The 19,021-nt window shown below is 44.1% G+C and overlaps 3 protein-coding genes across 3 annotated transcripts in view; 2 read left to right on the top strand and 1 right to left on the bottom strand.

The window, feature by feature from the left end:
* The first annotated feature begins 183 nt into the window (after positions 1 to 183).
* Positions 184 to 5,058, top strand: asip2b (agouti signaling protein, nonagouti homolog (mouse) 2b). Its single transcript, XM_068571670.1, has 3 exons — positions 184 to 517; positions 4,007 to 4,080; positions 4,306 to 5,058. The coding sequence occupies exons 1-3, from the start codon at positions 409 to 411 to the stop codon at positions 4,471 to 4,473; spliced, it is 351 nt and encodes a 116-aa protein (XP_068427771.1). The 5' UTR covers positions 184 to 408; the 3' UTR covers positions 4,474 to 5,058.
* A 1,157-nt stretch (positions 5,059 to 6,215) lies between these two features.
* LOC137782175 (V-type proton ATPase subunit d 1-like) lies at positions 6,216 to 10,151 on the top strand. Its single transcript, XM_068571330.1, has 8 exons — positions 6,216 to 6,351; positions 7,325 to 7,496; positions 7,744 to 7,922; positions 8,862 to 8,941; positions 9,118 to 9,195; positions 9,303 to 9,479; positions 9,588 to 9,665; positions 9,975 to 10,151. Exons 1-8 carry the CDS (start codon positions 6,231 to 6,233, stop codon positions 10,149 to 10,151), a joined length of 1,062 nt encoding a protein of 353 aa, XP_068427431.1. The 5' UTR covers positions 6,216 to 6,230.
* A 232-nt stretch (positions 10,152 to 10,383) lies between these two features.
* Positions 10,384 to 19,021, bottom strand: part of LOC137802396 (uncharacterized) — a 29,349-nt gene continuing 20,711 nt past the window's right edge. The window contains exons 52-71 of the mRNA XM_068600207.1: positions 18,833 to 18,995; positions 18,571 to 18,686; positions 18,221 to 18,367; positions 17,873 to 17,983; positions 17,659 to 17,775; positions 17,412 to 17,570; positions 17,059 to 17,220; positions 15,665 to 15,827; positions 15,386 to 15,576; positions 15,204 to 15,296; positions 14,877 to 15,081; positions 14,274 to 14,461; positions 13,270 to 13,367; positions 12,282 to 12,466; positions 11,938 to 12,137; positions 11,673 to 11,841; positions 11,464 to 11,573; positions 11,206 to 11,331; positions 10,710 to 10,836; positions 10,384 to 10,403 (exon numbers count right to left, since the gene is read on the bottom strand). Of these exons, the coding sequence (XP_068456308.1) occupies positions 10,384 to 10,403; positions 10,710 to 10,836; positions 11,206 to 11,331; positions 11,464 to 11,573; positions 11,673 to 11,841; positions 11,938 to 12,137; positions 12,282 to 12,466; positions 13,270 to 13,367; positions 14,274 to 14,461; positions 14,877 to 15,081; positions 15,204 to 15,296; positions 15,386 to 15,576; positions 15,665 to 15,827; positions 17,059 to 17,220; positions 17,412 to 17,570; positions 17,659 to 17,775; positions 17,873 to 17,983; positions 18,221 to 18,367; positions 18,571 to 18,686; positions 18,833 to 18,995 (2,850 nt within the window). The remainder of the gene's footprint in view (positions 10,404 to 10,709; positions 10,837 to 11,205; positions 11,332 to 11,463; positions 11,574 to 11,672; positions 11,842 to 11,937; positions 12,138 to 12,281; positions 12,467 to 13,269; positions 13,368 to 14,273; positions 14,462 to 14,876; positions 15,082 to 15,203; positions 15,297 to 15,385; positions 15,577 to 15,664; positions 15,828 to 17,058; positions 17,221 to 17,411; positions 17,571 to 17,658; positions 17,776 to 17,872; positions 17,984 to 18,220; positions 18,368 to 18,570; positions 18,687 to 18,832; positions 18,996 to 19,021) is intronic.

Here is a 19,021-nt window from a genome sequence, read left to right as displayed (position 1 = left end):
CTCAGTAGCTCCACTTCACCAGATCCCAGCCGGGCTAAATATTTTTTTTTCTTCCTCTCTTTTATCTTTATTGCTTTTCTTATGTGTCATCTGACGTGTGTTTCCAGGGCAACAATCATCTCCTGCCGTGCGTGGAGCCCGTCACGTGGGGGCGCTGCGCGTCTCTGTCGCTCGTCACCCGCTATAAGCGTCGGAGGGAGAGGTGCGCGCTCTCGGAGGGAGAGGTGCGCGCTCACGGCCGGAGAACCTGAGGGAGATAACAAACAACAAAAAACAACAACAACAACAACAACAAAAAGAGGCTTTAAAGTAGGAGAGGGGACTCAGATTACTGCACCTGGCTCGCCTGGGATTAACGCGAGACAGATTTCTACCGTGTCATCAATATATCTCATCCTCATCATCATCATGAGGAAGGCAGCCGGCAGACACTTGTTGTGCTTGCTCCTGCTTGTGTTCCCGCTAACCGGGGCAGAGGACATGAGGAAGAATGCGAGGAAGAGAGACAACAACACAGGTGAGGATCACACCTTTATTATTTTTTTTAATGAAGCATTCAAACTGATATTCTTTGTAAAAAAAGACGTTCAGATGTCGTGACTGCAGCGCGTCCATAAAGGAGCAGAAGGACTTAGAAGGACTGTTTTGCAAGGTAATCATTGACACCAAAGAGGCAAAATATGTAACGAGATACGGAGGATCACGGTCAAATTTGTGTTTAATTAAACATATTTGGATCAGATAATACAATTTCTTTAAAAACAACAACACACAATTATAATTATGAATCTGTTCACAGGTGGTTTTGTAATTAATGTTTTTTAATTCCTCACTAATACAAACATGTATGAGTCAATGTATCTACACATCCCTTAAAAACATGTTGAAATATTCTGGTTTCCATACTTCCATAAATAAAACCATTTGGAAATCTTCTATTCACCTTATCTTGATCTTTTAACCAATCCTTCATATTATTATAATAAACTATGCTTTTACATTTTTTTAAAGCAAAAAAAAGTTCAAAGCAAATCATGAGATTAAATCTCAGTATTCTGATTATTTGTGACAGCTTTAATTTGGCTAAAGCATGGTTTCATTTTGATTCGATTCGGCTTGTTTTCTTTGATTGGGCAGTTGTAGCGACACATAGTATGAGCATGAAATATGCAGAGTGTGTCACACAGCCCCAGTCCATAGTTGTATCCATAGAAACTACAAGTATACTAAAAGAGTTTCAATTGAACGTAGAAAAAAAAGCTCACAAAAATGTTCCTGTTCATTAATAATAATACATTTTATTTTGTATAGCGCTTTAGAAGGCACTGTACACAATACAACCAGAACGATGACAATAGTGAGTAACAAAATAACAAGGAGGTTGGCGTCTGCAGAGCTGAGTTTGCGGGTGGGAGCGTGCAGGAGGTCAGCGAGGGATGGAGGGGGGAGCTTGTGTCGGGCTCGTCGGTGATGAGGAGAATCTTGAGCTGGATCCTTCGATGTTCGGGGAGCCAGTGGAGGTTTTGGGGGACTGGGGCGATGTGGCCTCTGGAGCAGTTGTGGGAGAGCAGACGGGCAGCTGAGTTCTGGACGTATTATAGTTTGTTGATGATTGTAGTGAATGTGCCGTACAGGATGCTGCTGCGGTGGTCCAGTCGAGAGGCGATGAAGGCGAGGATGAGAGAGGATGAGGAGGAGAGGGAGGCGCGTAGATGGGCTGTGTCTTTAAGACGAAAGAAGGCGGCTTTTGTGACGTGCCGGACGCGGCGCTCAAAGGAGGAGGTCGGATCAAAGATGACACCGAGGTTACAGACGTGTGTGGAGGCAGGCAGAGCGGTGCCCTCGATGCAGAGGGAGAAGCTGTGGTGCAATTTGTTGAGTGCATGATTTGGGGCTGATGATGAGGAGTTCAGATTTGTCGCTGTTGAGTTTGAGGACGTTGTCTTGCATCCAGGTCTTTATATCTGTGTGGCAGTTGCTGTTGGATTAGTTAAACGTCGTGGGTGTGATGGATTTGGTGGAGATATAAAGCTGCTGTTGACTTAGCAGTGGAAATGGAGACCGCGGTCGCGTATGATGTTGCCAAAGGGGAGCAAGTAGAGAATGAAGAGGGGGCCGAGTGAGGAACCTTGGGGGACACCAACCCTCTTTACTGCTGTAAACTTTAATGCCAATCCTTTAACAGCAACAGAAACACATGTTGCTATAAAAGGGACAAAACACACAATAAACGAAGATGAAAATGACTGATAGCATTATTGTTCTTTTGAAATGTTCTAGAGATATCGCAACAATAGTGTTTCAAAAGTATTTTGCCCACAATATTAGAGGAAATCTGATCATCGTGACAGGCGAAATGGAAAGAATATGAGAATGATAGTTAGTAGTTTCATCACAATTTGTAAAGACATATGTTGGTTTCCCAGAAAAGGTTATATTTCAAGGAGTCAAATGGAGATGTCTAAAAAAGGAAGATATACGTGTGGACGCAGACCTCAGCATCAGGAGAAGAGGCACGAGACGCCACCGAGCCGAAGGTATTTTCTTCAACATAATGGATGAAGTTTAAACATCTGGCCAAAGGCTATAGCCAAAGGATTGGACGGCAAGGTGCAGCAGCCATCAGTCATGGACAGGGAAGGAGATAGGAGCCAGGAAGAAGGGTTTATGATGTGTTCCCTTTGTGAACCTGCAAAGCATCCAGCCGAGGTTATAAACAATACGTACAATAAACGTAAGGCGCCAGTGTCTGAGGTGAGTAGTTGGACTTTTGATGAAGCTTGTTTTCGCGACGATCCAAAGAACGGCCGGCAGAGGACCGAATCATTGTGTTACATTTTGGATCACTGACAATCTTATCTACTGTTCCTATCAGCTGATAACACTTTGAAGCAATTGTTCTAATATATTATGACAATGTGTTAGAGGGAAGTTTTGTGGAAATTCATCCACCTGTTGTTAGCAAGTTAGAAGCAAGTTGTTCAGATGGTACCATAAAAAAAAAAAGATCTAAAAGACTGAAACAACAGGCATCAGCTGAAAATGTAACCCTTGTTGCCGTCTGATTCTCCTCCTTCGCAAGAGTGCGAAGGAGGAGATGGAGACTTCTAGTCGGTCAATAATGCATCCTTATGCCGACTGCAGACATTCCTGTTCATGTTAAGGAGAGCCCACCTGACGACAGAGTCATCATTCGTCTCTGAAAGAGATGAAAGGAGGCTACCTGGCTTTATTAGAGGAAAATGTGCATTTACTTTAGCAATATATTATTTGTTGTAAATCCATTTCTGTTTGTTTTTTTTTAAATTGGAGTCAGCGAGCCAATTACTCCATCGATGCACTGAACCTTTTACCCCCGCTCCCTGTGGGTGGGGAGTCCAACTCAACACTTGCCCAATGGATGCTTGCCAAGCCACCAGCACCGGCTCCAGGAAGCGGATCGCGGTTTGCTTATTTCTTTTGAGGGTTGTCTTTCAATTTGTGGTCGAGTCATACGGATTCTTGAATTTGAATTGGCCTTTTTTTGCCGTGTGCGTTGGATCTTCCAAAGTTAAAAAAGAGGCACACTAAACCCGGCAATACAGCTCTTAACCCGTTCAGCGAGGAGTTTGGACGTGCAACAGAAGCTCAGAGTAGAATTAGTGCAGCTTCACACATCAAATCAGGACGCCTACCTGTGGAGGTAATCCAGGTACATCCGAGTGTAAGACGAGCCCGGTGCAGACCATAACCACCCGTCTGGGATATATACTGTATTTGGTTCGTATTTTATACAAATTGACTTCTCCTCTGAGACAAAGTGTTTTGACAGACAGTGTTTTGACAGAAGAAAAAGGACGTTAAACATGACACTTGTTGTTTTTCATGTGTGACCTGATTATCTGTGTCAATATGGTGAGTTGAGGTTTTATGTTTTTGTTCTAAACTGAATTGAGTAAGTGAAATAATCGATATAATAAGGAATATTTGTGGAGTTTTTGTGATCTTCTGTTATTTCCAACTCTAGTATTGAGCCAAGCGAAGACGAGACGACTGTTTGCGAGAAGAAAGATTTCTCCACCACAGGAAAGCCACACTCTTGTAAGCTTTACTTTTCCCCCTTAATTTGCATTTTTACATTATATAAGACCACCATATGTTTTCTTGAAGACACTTGTATAAATGCTTATAATGAAAAGAGTTTGGCATCATTTCTAGGCCAGCTGGCAGTGTAAATTTGCATTTCAGTGTGAATATATCTGAATTAGTGCGTTTTTATCTAAAGAGTCCAAAGGGATTGGTTTTCCTTTTTTTCTTCTTCTTCAGAAAAACAAGTCAAGCCTGGCGCCGCCTGCGCGTCGCTGCGGCCGCCTGATGGAGAACTGCTCCCCAAATGTCCCGTGCTGTGACCCCTGCGCGTCCTGCCGCTGTCGACTCTTCAACACCATCTGTCACTGCTGGAGGATGAACCCTGTGTGCTTGAAGAAGACGTAGATGCAGCACAAATAATACGGCCCGGCACCTGCATCAAACACTGACGGACACGTATACACCAAGCACATGCACGTACTAATATTAATACTGGAAGGTTAGGAAAATCATGACAAATAAAAGTTATTTGCGTTGTCTGTGGCTTCAACACTTGAGAGATGAGGATGGAATAATTAATCTCTGTGGTTTTCTGTCTCCAGTCTGAGACACAAACAATAAAAGTATTACTTCAGTATATAGAGAATATCCAAATACCCAACATACAACACAGGTGTAACAAAAGACCAGTGACATGCTTTTTCATGTATGGAGACAAACGCATGCATGCCTTGGGCATTTCCTGCACTATTGCTGCTTTTCAATGTTTGTTTTTTTTTATCACTTTTGCTCTTAAGCCATGTTAAGGGACCTAAAAACTAATTAATATGAGGACATACATCTTTATTTTATTTGGTGATTATAAGTTGGTGCCCTACAGACTAGATGTTGAAAAATAAAGTCATGTTTTGAGTCAGAAACAGTTAAGACCAAGACTTTTCTGTTCAGAAAAGATACATTTAAGTCCCAAAATATGGACTTTCTAACTATTCCCATGAGTTCAACCTGTGTTGGTTTATGCTATCTAATAAATGTAGCGTAAGCTTATATTATCCTTGTGTTTTGTACTTATAGAAGATTTATAGAAGGTTTAAGGTTTAGAAAATATGAAAACAAAGCCAAAAAATGAAAGTTAAATCAAATGTTTGATGGCCGCTATCTTGTGGATGAACGGGGACTTAAACTGTTTTGTATTCTCTTTTAGGACAATTATGTGGAAAGCTTAAAGATAATACACACGGATCTTACATGTATATGACCAAGTGTGTATCCTGGAAGGACTTGCATGGACACATGTTGATATTAGTCTGTGAATTCCAAAATAAAGCAATGTTGTGTCCCTTAAATCCTATCCTTGATAATCTATTTAACAAAGATCATCATGTTCAGGAAGTCCAAAACAACCATGACCTTTAAGGACTTTCAGACAAGCCAAGTGTTGATGAAAAGAGACAAATTAACATCACAGTAATCTATCCATAATGACCCACATCAGTTCACAGAGCTGAATACATCTGATTATGTCACAATCAGCGCTTAAATCAAAAATAGTCATGTAAATAGACAAGAGGACACGAGGAAAGGTCAGCGATTATGTCTAACATAAATGAGTCTGCAGGGAACATGATAAATTGCAGAAATGCCATCTTCATAAACCACATGATCTGTGTTCTTCGGCCTGAGTTTCAACAGATTCATTTTCACACATGCTCATATTTGCAAAGATGTATAAACTGAGATTCATTGCCCATAAATATGGGAGCATGTGACGATGAAAGCGCAGTTAAAGTCCAACTTCTGCTATGAAACACATGAGCTTCATTCCTTTTACCCCTGCATGATGTCGGGCCAGAGAGCATCATGGCCTATGATTTTGAAACTCAAAGGGTTTTTAATAAAAAGACAGATTTCTCCCCTTGTGTATAGTACACGACAAATAACTATAACCTGTATGCAGACTCGAAGTAATTGAGAGAAGGAACCGGCTCAACAGTTTTAGGGCGGCTGGGGAATTTCTTGGCGTCAAAGAGGAAGGGAAAATATCTGCATGAATGTTAGTCAGAGGGGGGATAATGCAGAAGTAAAAAAAATAAACAGAGATAGACCCATCTGGACACATCACTTCGACTGCACCGAGGCTTGTTGACAGCTCATTCGGCGTCATGGCAGAGCTCAGTTTCAACGTGGATCACGGCTATCTGGAGGGTCTGGTTCGAGGAATGAAGGCCGGAATCCTGACTCGCACCGACTATCACAATCTGGCTGAGTGCGACACGCTCGAGGGTAAGAATGTTGTATCGCGGGTCATTTTCGTTTGGGAATTTAGCGTTCCCAGAAACGTATCTTCAAAAGAACGTTGGTGCACGTTGACAGGGCTCGTCTTACTTAACCTGGATCCCATTTTGAAGGAAGTTAATCTCAATGTTCTCGTCGTGGAAGTAGACATTCCTTTGTACAGTGCAAGTCAGTGCAGATGAAGACAAATTAAATGTTTCTTCCAAGTTCAGTAGATCAGCCATTCACCTTTTATGCATGTGTGGCTGAGCCTTCGGGGGGGAAATTGAGAGGGAACCAACATTTCCATCGGGGGAACTGCACCCCAGGAAATACAAGCTGAACAATCTTTAGACTGGGGGCCGGGACGGAGGCCCAAAAAGAAATGAAGCTATGCCAACAAGTGCCTTTTAAAACCTGGGACTTATTAGGGAATTAGTTGGGAGAGAGGCCAGCGATCACAACCCTACACTTCATTCACCGGGGAGCATTCCCCACCAAACGCGCTCTCTCATGACGGCCTTGCCGTCATTGCTCGGGGCTGTCAGTTATGAGATCAGATGTTTAGACCAGCTGGTCTCCTCTTTCCAATAGCACAATGAAACAATTACATCGTTAGCCGATTCTCTTACTGCTGTTGCTTTAAAATATGATGTCGTCCATCACATCCCTCGACCTTCAGTATCTAGCAAGCGGTTCTCGCAATTTGACACTGTGTGTTTGTGTATATATGATCTATATGTCTGCGGTGTGTTTATCTTCATTTAATGTAATTTGGTTAACGCGGGAGTCAAAAGTCAGACAGAGTTATGTGGGAAATATAGACTGTACGATGACTATTACTGTTTTTTTTGTTTTGTTCCTGCGACCTAACAGGAAGCTGCTGTGGAAAAAAAGAAAATGTACAAGTAAAGCCATGAGTAGAAAGGGGAGTCGAGTACAAAAACCTTGATATACGCTGTCGTCCCTGTCCCCTCCTCAGACATGAAGCTGCATCTGCAGTGTACAGAGTACGGTAAGACGCTGTCCTCGTCTCAAGACGACCTGACTGTGTCTCTGGTGGACAGCAAGTTGAGAGAAAACCTGGTCACTGAATTCCGCTGCTTCCGCTCCAACGCCCTGCCTCCACTATCGACCTTCCTCGACTATATAACGTACGCTGCGTGTGCTTCGTTGTCAATTACACAAAGGTCACATGACATTCTTGCTCATTTTCTGTTCATATCCGTCCAATTTTCTTCATGATCGGTAAAAGTAAAACGGTGGTTTGTGGTAATATCGTCCATCGCATTCAAAGAAAAGCAAATTACTCCACTTACTGCATCTGCTGCCAGTTTAAAACGTAAACATGTTGTTCATAAAAAGGATGAAACATGTTCCCTGCTCTCTGTGTTGCCATAGCTACAGCTACATGATCGACAATGTGGTGATGCTGATCACCGGCGCCCTGAAACAGAGGGATGTGGCAGAGCTGCTTCCGCGGTGTCACCCACTGGGAGCTTTTGACCAAATGGCGGCAGTGGGCATCGCTCGCACCCCGACTGAGCTCTACTCAGCCATCCTGGTGGACACGCCGCTCGGTAGATTCATCAAAGTCATCGTGTTAAACCTAGAAAGACATACAGGGAACATACAGCTGAGGGAACATAGGGCTGAGGGAACATACAGCTGAGGAAACATAGGGCTGAGGGAACATACAGCTGAGGAAACATAGGGCTGAGGGAACATACAGCTGAGGAAACATAGGGCTGAGGGAGTATAGGTCTGAGGGAACATACAGCTAAGGGAACATAGGGCTGTGGGAACATAGGGCTAAGGGAACATAGGGCTGAGGGATCATAGGGATGAGGGAACATAGGGCTGAGGGAACATAGGGCTGAGGGAACATAGGGATGAGGGAACATAGGGCTGAGGGAACATAGGGCTGAGGGAACATACAGCTAAGGGAACATAGGGCTGAGGGAACATACAGCTAAGGGAACATAGGGCTGAGGGAACATACAGCTAAGGGAACATACAGCTAAGGGAACATAGGGCTGAGGGAACATACAGCTAAGGGAACATAGGGCTGAGGGAACATACAGCTAAGGGAACATAGGGTTGAGGGAACATACAGCTAAGGGAACATAGGGTTGAGGGAACATACAGCTAAGGGAACATAGGGTTGAGGGAACATACAGCTAAGGGAACATAGGGTTGAGGGAACATACAGCTAAGGGAACATACAGCTAAGGGAACATAGGGTTGAGGGAACATACAGCTAAGGGAACATAGGTCTGAGGGAACATACAGCTAAGGGAACATACAGCTAAGGGAACATAGGGCTGAGGGAAAATAAAACAAACCCACAAACCACAACTATTCCATCAGAGTTCATTTCACACCAACATTTTCTAAACACTGGTCCCTTTAGTTCGTCAGTTTATTTTGTTGATCATCCTAATGGAAGTTCTGTGAGATAAATAAGTGAAATATAACACAGACTAATGAAACTAATCCCCAATGTCTTGTCATCGTAGCTCCGTTTTTCCAGGATGCCGTATCTGAGTCCAACCTGGATGAGATGGAAGCTGAGATCCTCAGAAACAAACTGTTTAAGGTGGGTGACTTAACAAGTGTTGGCTATTTGTGTGTTCATGTTCTGGATTGCTGGGTTTGCTTGTATACCATGAGTCTGTACAGCCATGTTCTCACCTTCTTCGGTTGCGGTCAGGGTTTCATTGTTCAAGGCACTCAAAGACTTCTCCATGAAACTATCATATCTTTTCTTCAAAGGCATATTTAGAGTCGTTCCACTCTTACTGCAAGAACATTGGTGGAGCCACACAAGACATCATGTGTCCTGTCCTGGAGGTACTGTGACAATATCCACCGTTGAAGGTTTACGTACTTTCTATATATTTATTTATTTGTGTTGTTGTTCGTCAAAAATGTTACGTATGTATGTGTGTGTGCTGCAGTTTGAGGCAGACAGGCGGGCCTTCATCATCACAGTGAACTCCTTCGGGACAGATCTCAGCGGTGCAGACAGGAGTGCGCTGTATCCATCTTGTGGCAAACTGTACCCCGAAGGGCTGCGCCTGCTGGGCCGAGCAGAGGACCACGGGCAGGTCAAAGAGGTGGCCGACTGCTACCCAGTGAGTCTAATCTCATCCCTGTGGACTCTCAACAAGAGTATTGTGACTGCAGTCAACTGTCAACTTAAATCTTGAACGTGGTTGACCTCAACTATAACTTCCCCGCAGGCGTATAAAATCATTTTTGATGACCCGGAGCCAGGATCAGGATTTAAGACTCTGGAAGACAGATTCTTTGAACAAGAGGTAATATAACTTTAATGTTTTTCAACAGTGCAGAAGATACAATCCAATCCGGATGTAGCTTCCAGCTGTTGAACTTTTGATAATCGTAAAAATATCTGGACCGAGCAACCCGTTTCATATAAAATTCTGTTTGAAGGTATAGGGCAGTTTGTTGAAATGATTTTTTCTGGCGACATTACGGTTTGCAAAGTAAATGTCTTGACAAGTCGACCAGACGCAAAGCAAACAAACCGTGTATGAACTATATATCTTAACCTGCCCGTCTGTCTCTCTGAGCGGCTTCAACATCCATCCTTTATCTTTCCTCAGGTGAAACTGAACACGCTTGCTTTCCTGCAGCAGTTCCACTTCGGAGTATTTTACTCCTACATCAAACTGAAGGAGCAGGAGGGTCGCAACATCGTCTGGATCGCTGAGTGTGTCACACAGAGACAGAAATCCAAGATTCACAACTACATACCCATCTTCCAGGGAACTGAGCAATAAAAACATATTGAACATAGAGTTGTGATTCAGCGTACAAGCTAATAAAAGCAGTTAATGGAAAACATACTTGTTGATCAATATCCAATTTTTTTTTTTTTTTTTGACGATTAGATACTGGGACTGATTTAGAAGTGAGTCAGATATTTTCAGTTTTATTTATTACAGGCCTCAGAAAAATACAACAATGAGGCCTCATAATTAATAATGAACTTGCTATATATAGTTAGTAAGTTTACATTACTCGCACAATATCTGCATGAGAAAAAAAGGACAAGCATGTACCTTTCATGAGGTATAATAATGTGCAACTACACGATAGTGTACAACATGTAATACAAAATACAGGTTTATAAGTAATCTCACAAAAACAGTGGTATACAAGTCTAATTGGTCAGTTTTAGCAGCTTAGCTTTGGCAGATGAGTTCACGAATCACCCGTCTTTGCTCTTCCTTGGCTCGTCCTCCCGTCATTTCTTCACTAAAACAAAAATCAATATGTAAAACACTTGGCAGTAAAGTACCACAGATTACAAAGTAGAGTGCAATGGCCTAACTTACTGCACCGAACAGGGACCTCCAGAGGTATGTAGTTCTGCTGGCAGAGATGAACAAAAGCAGATGCTAATCTACACGGCGCTGTGGAGGAGCTCGACCCACACACGGATAAGAACCGTCCAGGATCCACCTAACAACGAGGGACACATTGTAAAAATCAAGCTCAATGAGTCAAACAAAAACAGATTATGCTCGTGGGGCCATGAACATGTCAGGCGGCGGTACAGTCCAATATATTGCTTTTCTCCAAACCTATTTTAGATTTAAATTCGTTTAAGTGAAATTATTAAATCACATTAATTGGTCTGGATGGTTTCATTTCTTATCTTGGCCCATGAAATCCATAACAAATGTGCAGAGGCCAGGACGGAGTGCGGTGTGCAGAAAACACATCTATTCACAGTGTCTGTCGCATGCGATTTAAAAACCTCCTCTCGCTGGTGAATTACATAACGGGGGGTTGGAAATTCCTCATTCTCCCGAGTGTTTATCGACTCACCACGCTGAAACAGGAACTCAGCGGCGACTCAGGAGAGGAGAACAGAAAGTCACAGCTCACGGGGCTTGTGGCTGCTTTAGAAATGTGCTCGGTTACACCTCGCGGGTTCATACATTCCCGTTTCATCTGAAGACACAGAAAAACTCACTGCTGTTGAGAACTGAATGTTTTCATGTTGACAGAGCTCTACCAGCAGGAATGTGCAGACACACATTTTTCTTATGTATTTATTTGATATACAAACACCGCCCGTCTTACCTGCCAACTGTACAAAAACGTCTGCATATTTTCCGCTGGAAACCCATCAGGCAAAATAAAATCATTCCCTGCCTCATTGTCGTTCGTCCCAAACAGACCAATGGACGTGCCTGTGTGGATAAAACATGTTGCTCATAAGGAGGATCAGCGTGTATGACCATGGACTTGTTTATTCTTCCAACACGTGTTAAATCTTTAGCTTGTCCTACCGTGCAACCATCCATCCAGAGAGAAGCTGCACACCTCAAGCGACAGGTCACATGACACTGTCGCTCCCTTGTGATTGGACACCTGCACAAAGTTGGGCCCTCTTCTGACGGACAACCCGTTGTCGCTGAGAACTGTGTGCGTTGCGGCGTTGTCGCAGTCGACTCTCACCTGTGACAAACGTCGTCTTTATTGTTCGGGGAAGCCGCAGTTTTGTTCTTCGACTACTCCGCTGTCGACCACAACACATACCTCGTCTCCACATACCTGTCCATTGCGCTGGATGCTGACGGTGCTGTTGTTCATTCCTATCAGAAGGAGGTGGTGTGGGTCTGAGCTGCGCAGCAGCGTGAATGAAGGCGCCGTGCGGACGTCTTGAGCGAGGAGCAGCGGGCAGGAGGCCGGGAGCTCCAACAGCTGACCGTCAAACGTCACCACAAACTGATCCGCTACCAACAAAGCTTGGTCTTATAGAGGGAAGCAGAAGAAGAGAGAGAGAGAGAGAGAGAGACAGAGAGAGAGAGAAAGAGAGAGAGAGAGAGCATTGCAATTCATTTAAATCATGCAGTCAAATTTGCGTCACGCTTTTATTGCTGAGAAACGAGTCATACGTATGAAAGGGCTGTCCATGATCTTCCTTTTGAGGCGGTAGAGTTCAGCTGTTGGCCTGATGAAGGCGAGGGTCTGCAGGGGTCTCAGGAGCCACTCCTCCAGAAGGATCTCAACCAGTCCGGCCTCGGACACCCTGGACCAGGGAAGCGGCGGCAGCGGCACCGACGCAACCACCGAACACTCACTGTGAAAACCCGAGAGCAACGGAAACATTGAATTACTCTAAAAAAAATCCCTTTTGTTCGGATCTGTTCATTTAACGGCAAATGCAGAACTTTGAAGCAAATCCATTATCGAAACAGTCATATTTTTTTATTGCTTGTTGATTTTTGTGGAATAAATGATTTTGCAGCCAAATTAACTTTAAAATTGTTGGAGCAAAACTGATTTCCTCTCTGATATGTGCTGTGACATGTCGGTGAACTCTCCCGTACTTAATGAAACTGTGTGAATTATCTGTATGTTCCTGGACAAAGAACATAAACATCATTGTTGCCCTTATGAAATTATACAAAAGTATATGTGGGATAACGTCATGAGGGCTTCTGTTGATTGTGTGTTTTATGTATTTAAGAGGTAACTCTCCGAGTGATCAGGAAACAGTCCACTATGTGTAATTTGTTAAGCATTACGTTGCATTTCTGCCTCTGTTCCTTCTTTGCAAAGAATAAATGTCCTGATTTTCCAACCGGTGTCGAGTAACATTTTTTCCAACACAAATCAAATCAAGAGCCTTTCAATGACTATATTTAATAAAGTTAAGATAGGACCTCCATCAAATAAAAATAAAGTCACCCTAAAAAAAACCTTCATGCCTCAACCAAAGTTAGCCCAGTTGATTTATTATAAGTTATCTTTTGATCTTGGTTTTTATTGGGATTGGCATAATATCCCCTAATGAGAAAAATATCATGAGGGAAAAGCAATTTCAGGAAGGGATGCGCATGGAGAGCTTTTCGTCATGCATGTCTCAAACAGATGCAGTACCTGGGGGAAAATTTGTAGACAGAGGCCAGTCGTTTCCTGACTCCTGACAGAGCCGTTGCCAGCCTGGTGTCCACCCAGTGGTAGGTATGCTGTCCTGCCTGGTCCACAGACAACATCAAGCATTACCCCACAATAATGAGTGTGTTTGCATGTGTATCAGCATGCTGGTCTGTTCCTGGATTTGTCTGGAGGGTCTAAGTCACCACAACGTTGTTGGATTCAAGCCTATATTTTGTAAAATAGTATAAATCAGCATGATGGCTGTCGGAAGAAAAATGTATTGACGCTTTATCAGTCACTGTTTCACTGTTATACTCAGACTTCTCATCTTACTGTCTCTGTTTAATCTCACACACACACACTTGGCGTGTCTCCTGATAGCAATGAGACAGAGGAATCTGTATGTCGCTGTCTGAAAGAATGTGCAATTCATTTGTTATCATACCACGCTGAGGCCAATCTAAAGACGTAATGGTGGAATGAAGCCATGAAGACGTCATGGTGGCCTCGGTGTATAGATAACCATTAGCTATTTAAGAAGGAAGCGCTTCGCTCATTCTTTGAGCAGTCTTGGATGTGCAATTCATCTATCATGTTGTACTTCTGACTCTGCTCCTACCCTGCATTGAATAAATGTCCTGATTGATGATTTTACCACCAGGTGTCTAGTACATTTTTCGGAGTTTCTCAGTATTTTACTTTACGAATTACCACATAGCTCGAGTGGATTTGGCCCCTGAACATATAAGAGAACGATCCGAAACACGGTATCCCAGGTTCTAGCATATGCAGGTTTATCAAAACAAGAATAAAAGCTCACCCACGTTCTAAAACCCAGATGTTACCAATGCCGAAAACATGAAGGGGATGCTCCAAAAACCAATGGGATATCGGTGTGTGTGCATGTAAACACACTCGTTGATACAGAATACGACATGCACACAATATATCTACGAAATGCTTTAAATTAGCGAGAGAGTAAAAAGAGAGAGAGGCTTTCTTACCACATCCAGGGCGACACTGAACGTGGCGACGCTGGCCTGGGTCAGCGAACTCAGCTGAGGGTTCTCCAACAGCGCAGGTAGGACCGCCAGCAGTCCGTCGGTCCACAACGAAACCGCCTCCCTCCACAACACCTCCAACCTCTGGCCCCTCACATCCTGGTACACGCCTGCGAGGGTGGCCAGGGGCCCTGCCGACAGAGCGCCACACTTATTCAGATGGTTCTTTTGTGACAGCAACGGCGGATGAATGTCTTGTTTACATTGAGGTTACAAGTGTCATGGTCAAAGAACCCCACTGAGTGAAGTCTTTGATTATCCAAGAACAACATGTGAGACAGAAGAGATGTTTTTCAAGGGAGAAAAAAAAGGATTAGTATATATTTAGAGCTTCTTAAAGAGATTAGATTTCTGCCCGGGAGGAAAGGCAGAGACAAACAAGACAAACAGGAGAGGGTGCTATCTCTGCTCCCTCAATCTTTCTATCTCTACAATTTCATTTCAGGGACGCAAAATGCACGACTAAATTTAAGACTTTTTAATTGCCTTTGCCAGTCAAGGCAGCGGGCCAATATGGCCGATTAACGTCATCTTCTCTGGACTCACTCCTCAGTTCCTGCTGTCCCAGCAGAGAGGCGTGCTGCAGCAGACCCAGAAAGCGAGGCAGGCTGTCGGTCAGGAGGCGACGCTGGGAGCTGCTCTGCCACAGAGCCAGCAGACCTCCGCCTCTGTGCCCCAGCAGCGTCTCCGCTCGCCGGCTGACATGAAGGGGCACAGCGCTCAGCTCATGCAGCCACTCACTGGCCCTGGACTGGGGAGGAAATTGCGAAGAGAAGCCATGAATGCTCATTCAAACATTAAACGTGGATGACTATCAATGGCTGAGACTAAACCACGACATGCATTGTTCAAATCATCAGCAGTTTGTTTTACCTGCCGCCTGAGTTCAACAACGAGATGCTGCAACGTCTTGATTCTCTTCAGCAACTCGCTCTGTATCTGAGAGCTCAAGTATTGAAGCCGGGCCTGGGGAAGAACACAAACATGCAGTCAAATCAAAGTGCCGCGCTGCGTTGTCGTAAAAAATGCGGCAACTTCTGTTGTTTCGGTGATACCTCCAACGCGGTTAGACTTTCCAAACAGCCACTTGCTCGAAGCATCAGCCTCTGACTGGCCGATACAGACACGCTGCCCAGAGTTTGAGGTCTGCTGCTGCTGCTGCCGCCTCTTTTCTGCACATCCAGCATCAAACTGAGATTTCTTCCCACACACGCCGCGACGGCGACGTCCTCGTTCGGACCCGGACCTGGATGTGAACAGATGGAGTTCTTCCCAATCCGAGTTTTCGTGTTATTTTTTGCTGTAAACATTGAAGCGATGATTCTGTATTTTACCGTTCGTGTAACCAACTGCGGTCCGAAGACATCGTCCGTCTGCCGTCCCGTTCAGCCAGATCTTCTCTCTGCCGTCCAGTCGGGCCTGCACATGGACCCCAGACCTTCCGGCCCAAGACATGGCACTTCCCCCGACCTCAACGCTCCAATTACCAATCCGAGACTATGACGAATAGACACACGAATACACACACACACACATTGGACTTTTATAGGAACTTCAGAGAGACATTTATTGTGGTTTTATGGCGGTTTATGTGTCAGACTTTTTCATTTGCTGAATGAAATTCTTGGATTCTTGTCGTCGCCTGAGGTTGCCGGGCAAACATTGGAGACTCAAATAAATAAACAGGATATAGTCTGCACATAACCTCCCGTAAAACCACAACTGGTTGTGTTTACACACAAACATTTTTTTGTACAGATTTACTAATCTCGTACCAGTGGGCTTTAGAGGTATAACTCTATTCATGCGTATATCGCAATTATCAATTCATGTTAATTCAAGTAATACTCTTATCAGCAGTTGATCATTGTGATATAGTTTATGTCGTTTAAAAATGTTCAATTCAGTTGAGCATGCTGCGATATTATTTGTCTTTGATTCTGGTTTCCATGCACATCATTGCAGTTTGTATGAGAAAGTTGGACCACTGGTGCATTTTTCTTTAAAAGGCTATATATTTAACAAACTGCCTTCTTATCTTTGTGCTCAACTGACTTCTAAAACCATCAGCAGCTGTAACCTTCGGGCACGCACACAAATTATATACGTCATTCCTTAAACCCGCACCATCTTTGGTAAAGAAAAGCTTTGAACGTTTTTGTACTCTGATCTTGTTATGAGTCGCTTTAATCTAGATTTATTTAATAAATCTGGAAGCCAACAAGAAGAGAATAAAGGGATATTTGACCACTGAACAATTGGCCATTTCGTTGATGCAATTTACTCTTTGTTTTAAGTTTATGAAATGTCTTATGTTGTTTGTATTTGTTGTGAAACTTGTTTTGCTGCTGAAGAGATGCTGAATGTCAATGGGAAAAAAAAGTAAAATATTAAAAAAAAAAGAATAAAAAACTGGCCATTATAATAAAAAAAGTGAGGATCAACACTACTTTACAAAAATTGTCCTTACATTTAATGCTAAATCATATCGGTCCTCACAAAGATAGAAATACAAAAGCACACACAGTAGCAGCGCTAACAGCCACTGTGTGTACAGAGTGCTTTTTAATCCAATTCTATAACAATGCCTTATCACAATAAAGTCCTGGCAGCGATGCAATAAAACCATCGTACCCAATAAAACAACGCTGACCTGACATGTCCTGTGCAACTGAAGTTCATAACTAAAGACACGTTATTGTTAATGAACCCCGAGAGGGTCGTTCACCTCAGAGAACAGAGACACGTTGGAGCTCCGAGCCGTGGAGGAGTTGGTCAAGGCGAAGGTGAGGCTGCACTGGTAGGGCCGTCCCGTCGCCGAGAGGCGAGACTGCGTATAAAACAGCTCCTCTCCCGAGTTCACTCTGTGGGAGCCTGACCATGACAGCGTCTGGGAGAAGCGTACAGAGAATGAACAGCGGCTAAAGAAAAGTTCATCATAATAGACACACACAGACAGAGCATCACTCACGTGTAGCAACACAGCAGCTACAATTTCCACATGTCTTCACATGTGGGACTTGAACCAAACTATAAATCAGTGAGCGGTGAGAACCAAAGGATGCAGGTGAGTGGACTCACAGGCTGTGGCGGGCAGAGGCCCAGCAGCACCGTGTGCTCCAAGCGATCCCTGAGGTTGGTCTGAATCTTGGTCAGCAGCGTGTGTGACGGACAGGGCTCCGGAGACACTTTGTCCAGGCCGACGTTCACCTGAAGACTGTGCATTCCTCGCGGACCCCTCTGCAAACACACAAACGTCAGCCCGTCTGCGATCACACGATGAGAGAACACCTCATGGGAATGAGAACGTTGTAGCTTTTCAGGGTACCTGGTACTTCATGCCTTGCTTGACACTCCTGTTGTCCCATCTCAGCTCTGCATTCTGGGAGTACAAGTTTCCCTCTTGACCCACTGACACACACCCTTTCACCAAAGACACTGCCATCTACACACAGACAGAGATCAAGTCAGTGGGCACTTAATAAAGACATATCAAACACGACATCCATGAGGAGTGGAATACTTGAAAAGAGTCCACAAACCAGTGATGAGAACAGAGCGCAGGCCTGCCCCCTGCTGGAGTTGTTCTGCCACTGTTTGTTCAGGGTGACAGTGATATTGACAGGAACTGAGCTGCCCCATGACAGATGGGTCTGCATGCACAGTAATAAAACACATTAAACTATGCTTAATCATGGGAATTCATATAATAATCATATAAGTAAACAACAGTATGCATGGTGCCAAATAAACCAGAAAAACAGAGACCTGCTCCATTTTAGAAATAGATGTAATAGCGGTGTCAAATTCACAAAAGAAAGGATGCGATTATTTTTCTGGGTCGAATGAATAACAGTGTCAAAGGAAGAGGTATGGGTGTGGCCGCGTACTTGGTAGCTGCTGCGTCGCTCTCTCTGCGAGCTGTGTGACAGCGTGTGAAGCGACATCTGGTTGAGCGTGGAGGAGAAGGGCTGCTTCAGCTCCAGCCGGGCCTCGTCCATCTCGTCTGATCGACCCCACGAGCTCAGAGCTCTGACCTTGAGATGAACAAACCCACGTTTTGTGACCCGCAAACCTTTTATTATACGTGTGTCTCATTAAACTGAACCGGATTTAAGGTGTTTGAACTTCTATTTTCACGATTGAATGCAATAGTTTCTGAGAGGACGAGACTAAAAACATGAATTTGAACGGGGCCCTTCACATTTTCAGGATCGTGACACACTCTGTCCAGTCTGACCTGCTCCAGTCGACCGTGTCTCGTCCAGCCCAGAGCAACACTGTCCAGTCGGCCATGTAAGGAACGCTCAAGAGTCACCTCCAAACTAGTCCAACGGGGAATGCAGTTGATCTGAACTGAATAAAAGAACAAGCGAAAGACATCGACGATCTGTAACCAGCCAAAAATCATTGATCGCTCATCAATAGCTGCATCCTTTTTGAGATTGTATAGTCCTTGTGATGGTGATCACGATTTGCAGAGTTGGTCTGCAGTACTTTACCCTTCAGGGTCTGGTTCCCCATCTCCAGTGCCGGAGGTGAAGAGTAGACACCAGACAAGAGGAACTCCTGGCCGCCCCACACGGCTCCATGTTGAACCTGGTAGCTCCAGCTCCTGGACTCATACGACGTCCTCACTGCGACGGTCCTGGGGAGCGGCTTCAACTACAGAAAATGCGGAAAGAGAAAAT

Source organism: Clinocottus analis, unplaced genomic scaffold (assembly GCF_023055335.1).
Source record: "Clinocottus analis isolate CAN_PGR_092001 unplaced genomic scaffold, fCliAna1.0.p SCAF_11, whole genome shotgun sequence".
In the NCBI taxonomy this organism is placed as follows: domain Eukaryota; kingdom Metazoa; phylum Chordata; class Actinopteri; order Perciformes; family Cottidae; genus Clinocottus; species Clinocottus analis.
The sequence above is the reverse complement of the archived record's forward strand: the minus strand, read 5'-3'. Positions and strand labels throughout refer to the sequence as shown.

Coding starts and splice junctions, on each gene's coding strand:
- asip2b (XM_068571670.1), top strand. CDS start 409: ATGAGGAAGGCAGCCGGCAGACACTTGTTGTGCTTGCTCCTGCTTGTG. Junction 518..4,006: donor GAAGAGAGACAACAACACAG/GTGAGGATCACA, acceptor TTCCAACTCTAG/TATTGAGCCAAGCGAAGACG. Junction 4,081..4,305: donor CACAGGAAAGCCACACTCTT/GTAAGCTTTACT, acceptor CTTCTTCTTCAG/AAAAACAAGTCAAGCCTGGC.
- LOC137782175 (XM_068571330.1), top strand. CDS start 6,231: ATGGCAGAGCTCAGTTTCAACGTGGATCACGGCTATCTGGAGGGTCTG. Junction 6,352..7,324: donor TGAGTGCGACACGCTCGAGG/GTAAGAATGTTG, acceptor TCCCCTCCTCAG/ACATGAAGCTGCATCTGCAG. Junction 7,497..7,743: donor ACCTTCCTCGACTATATAAC/GTACGCTGCGTG, acceptor GTGTTGCCATAG/CTACAGCTACATGATCGACA.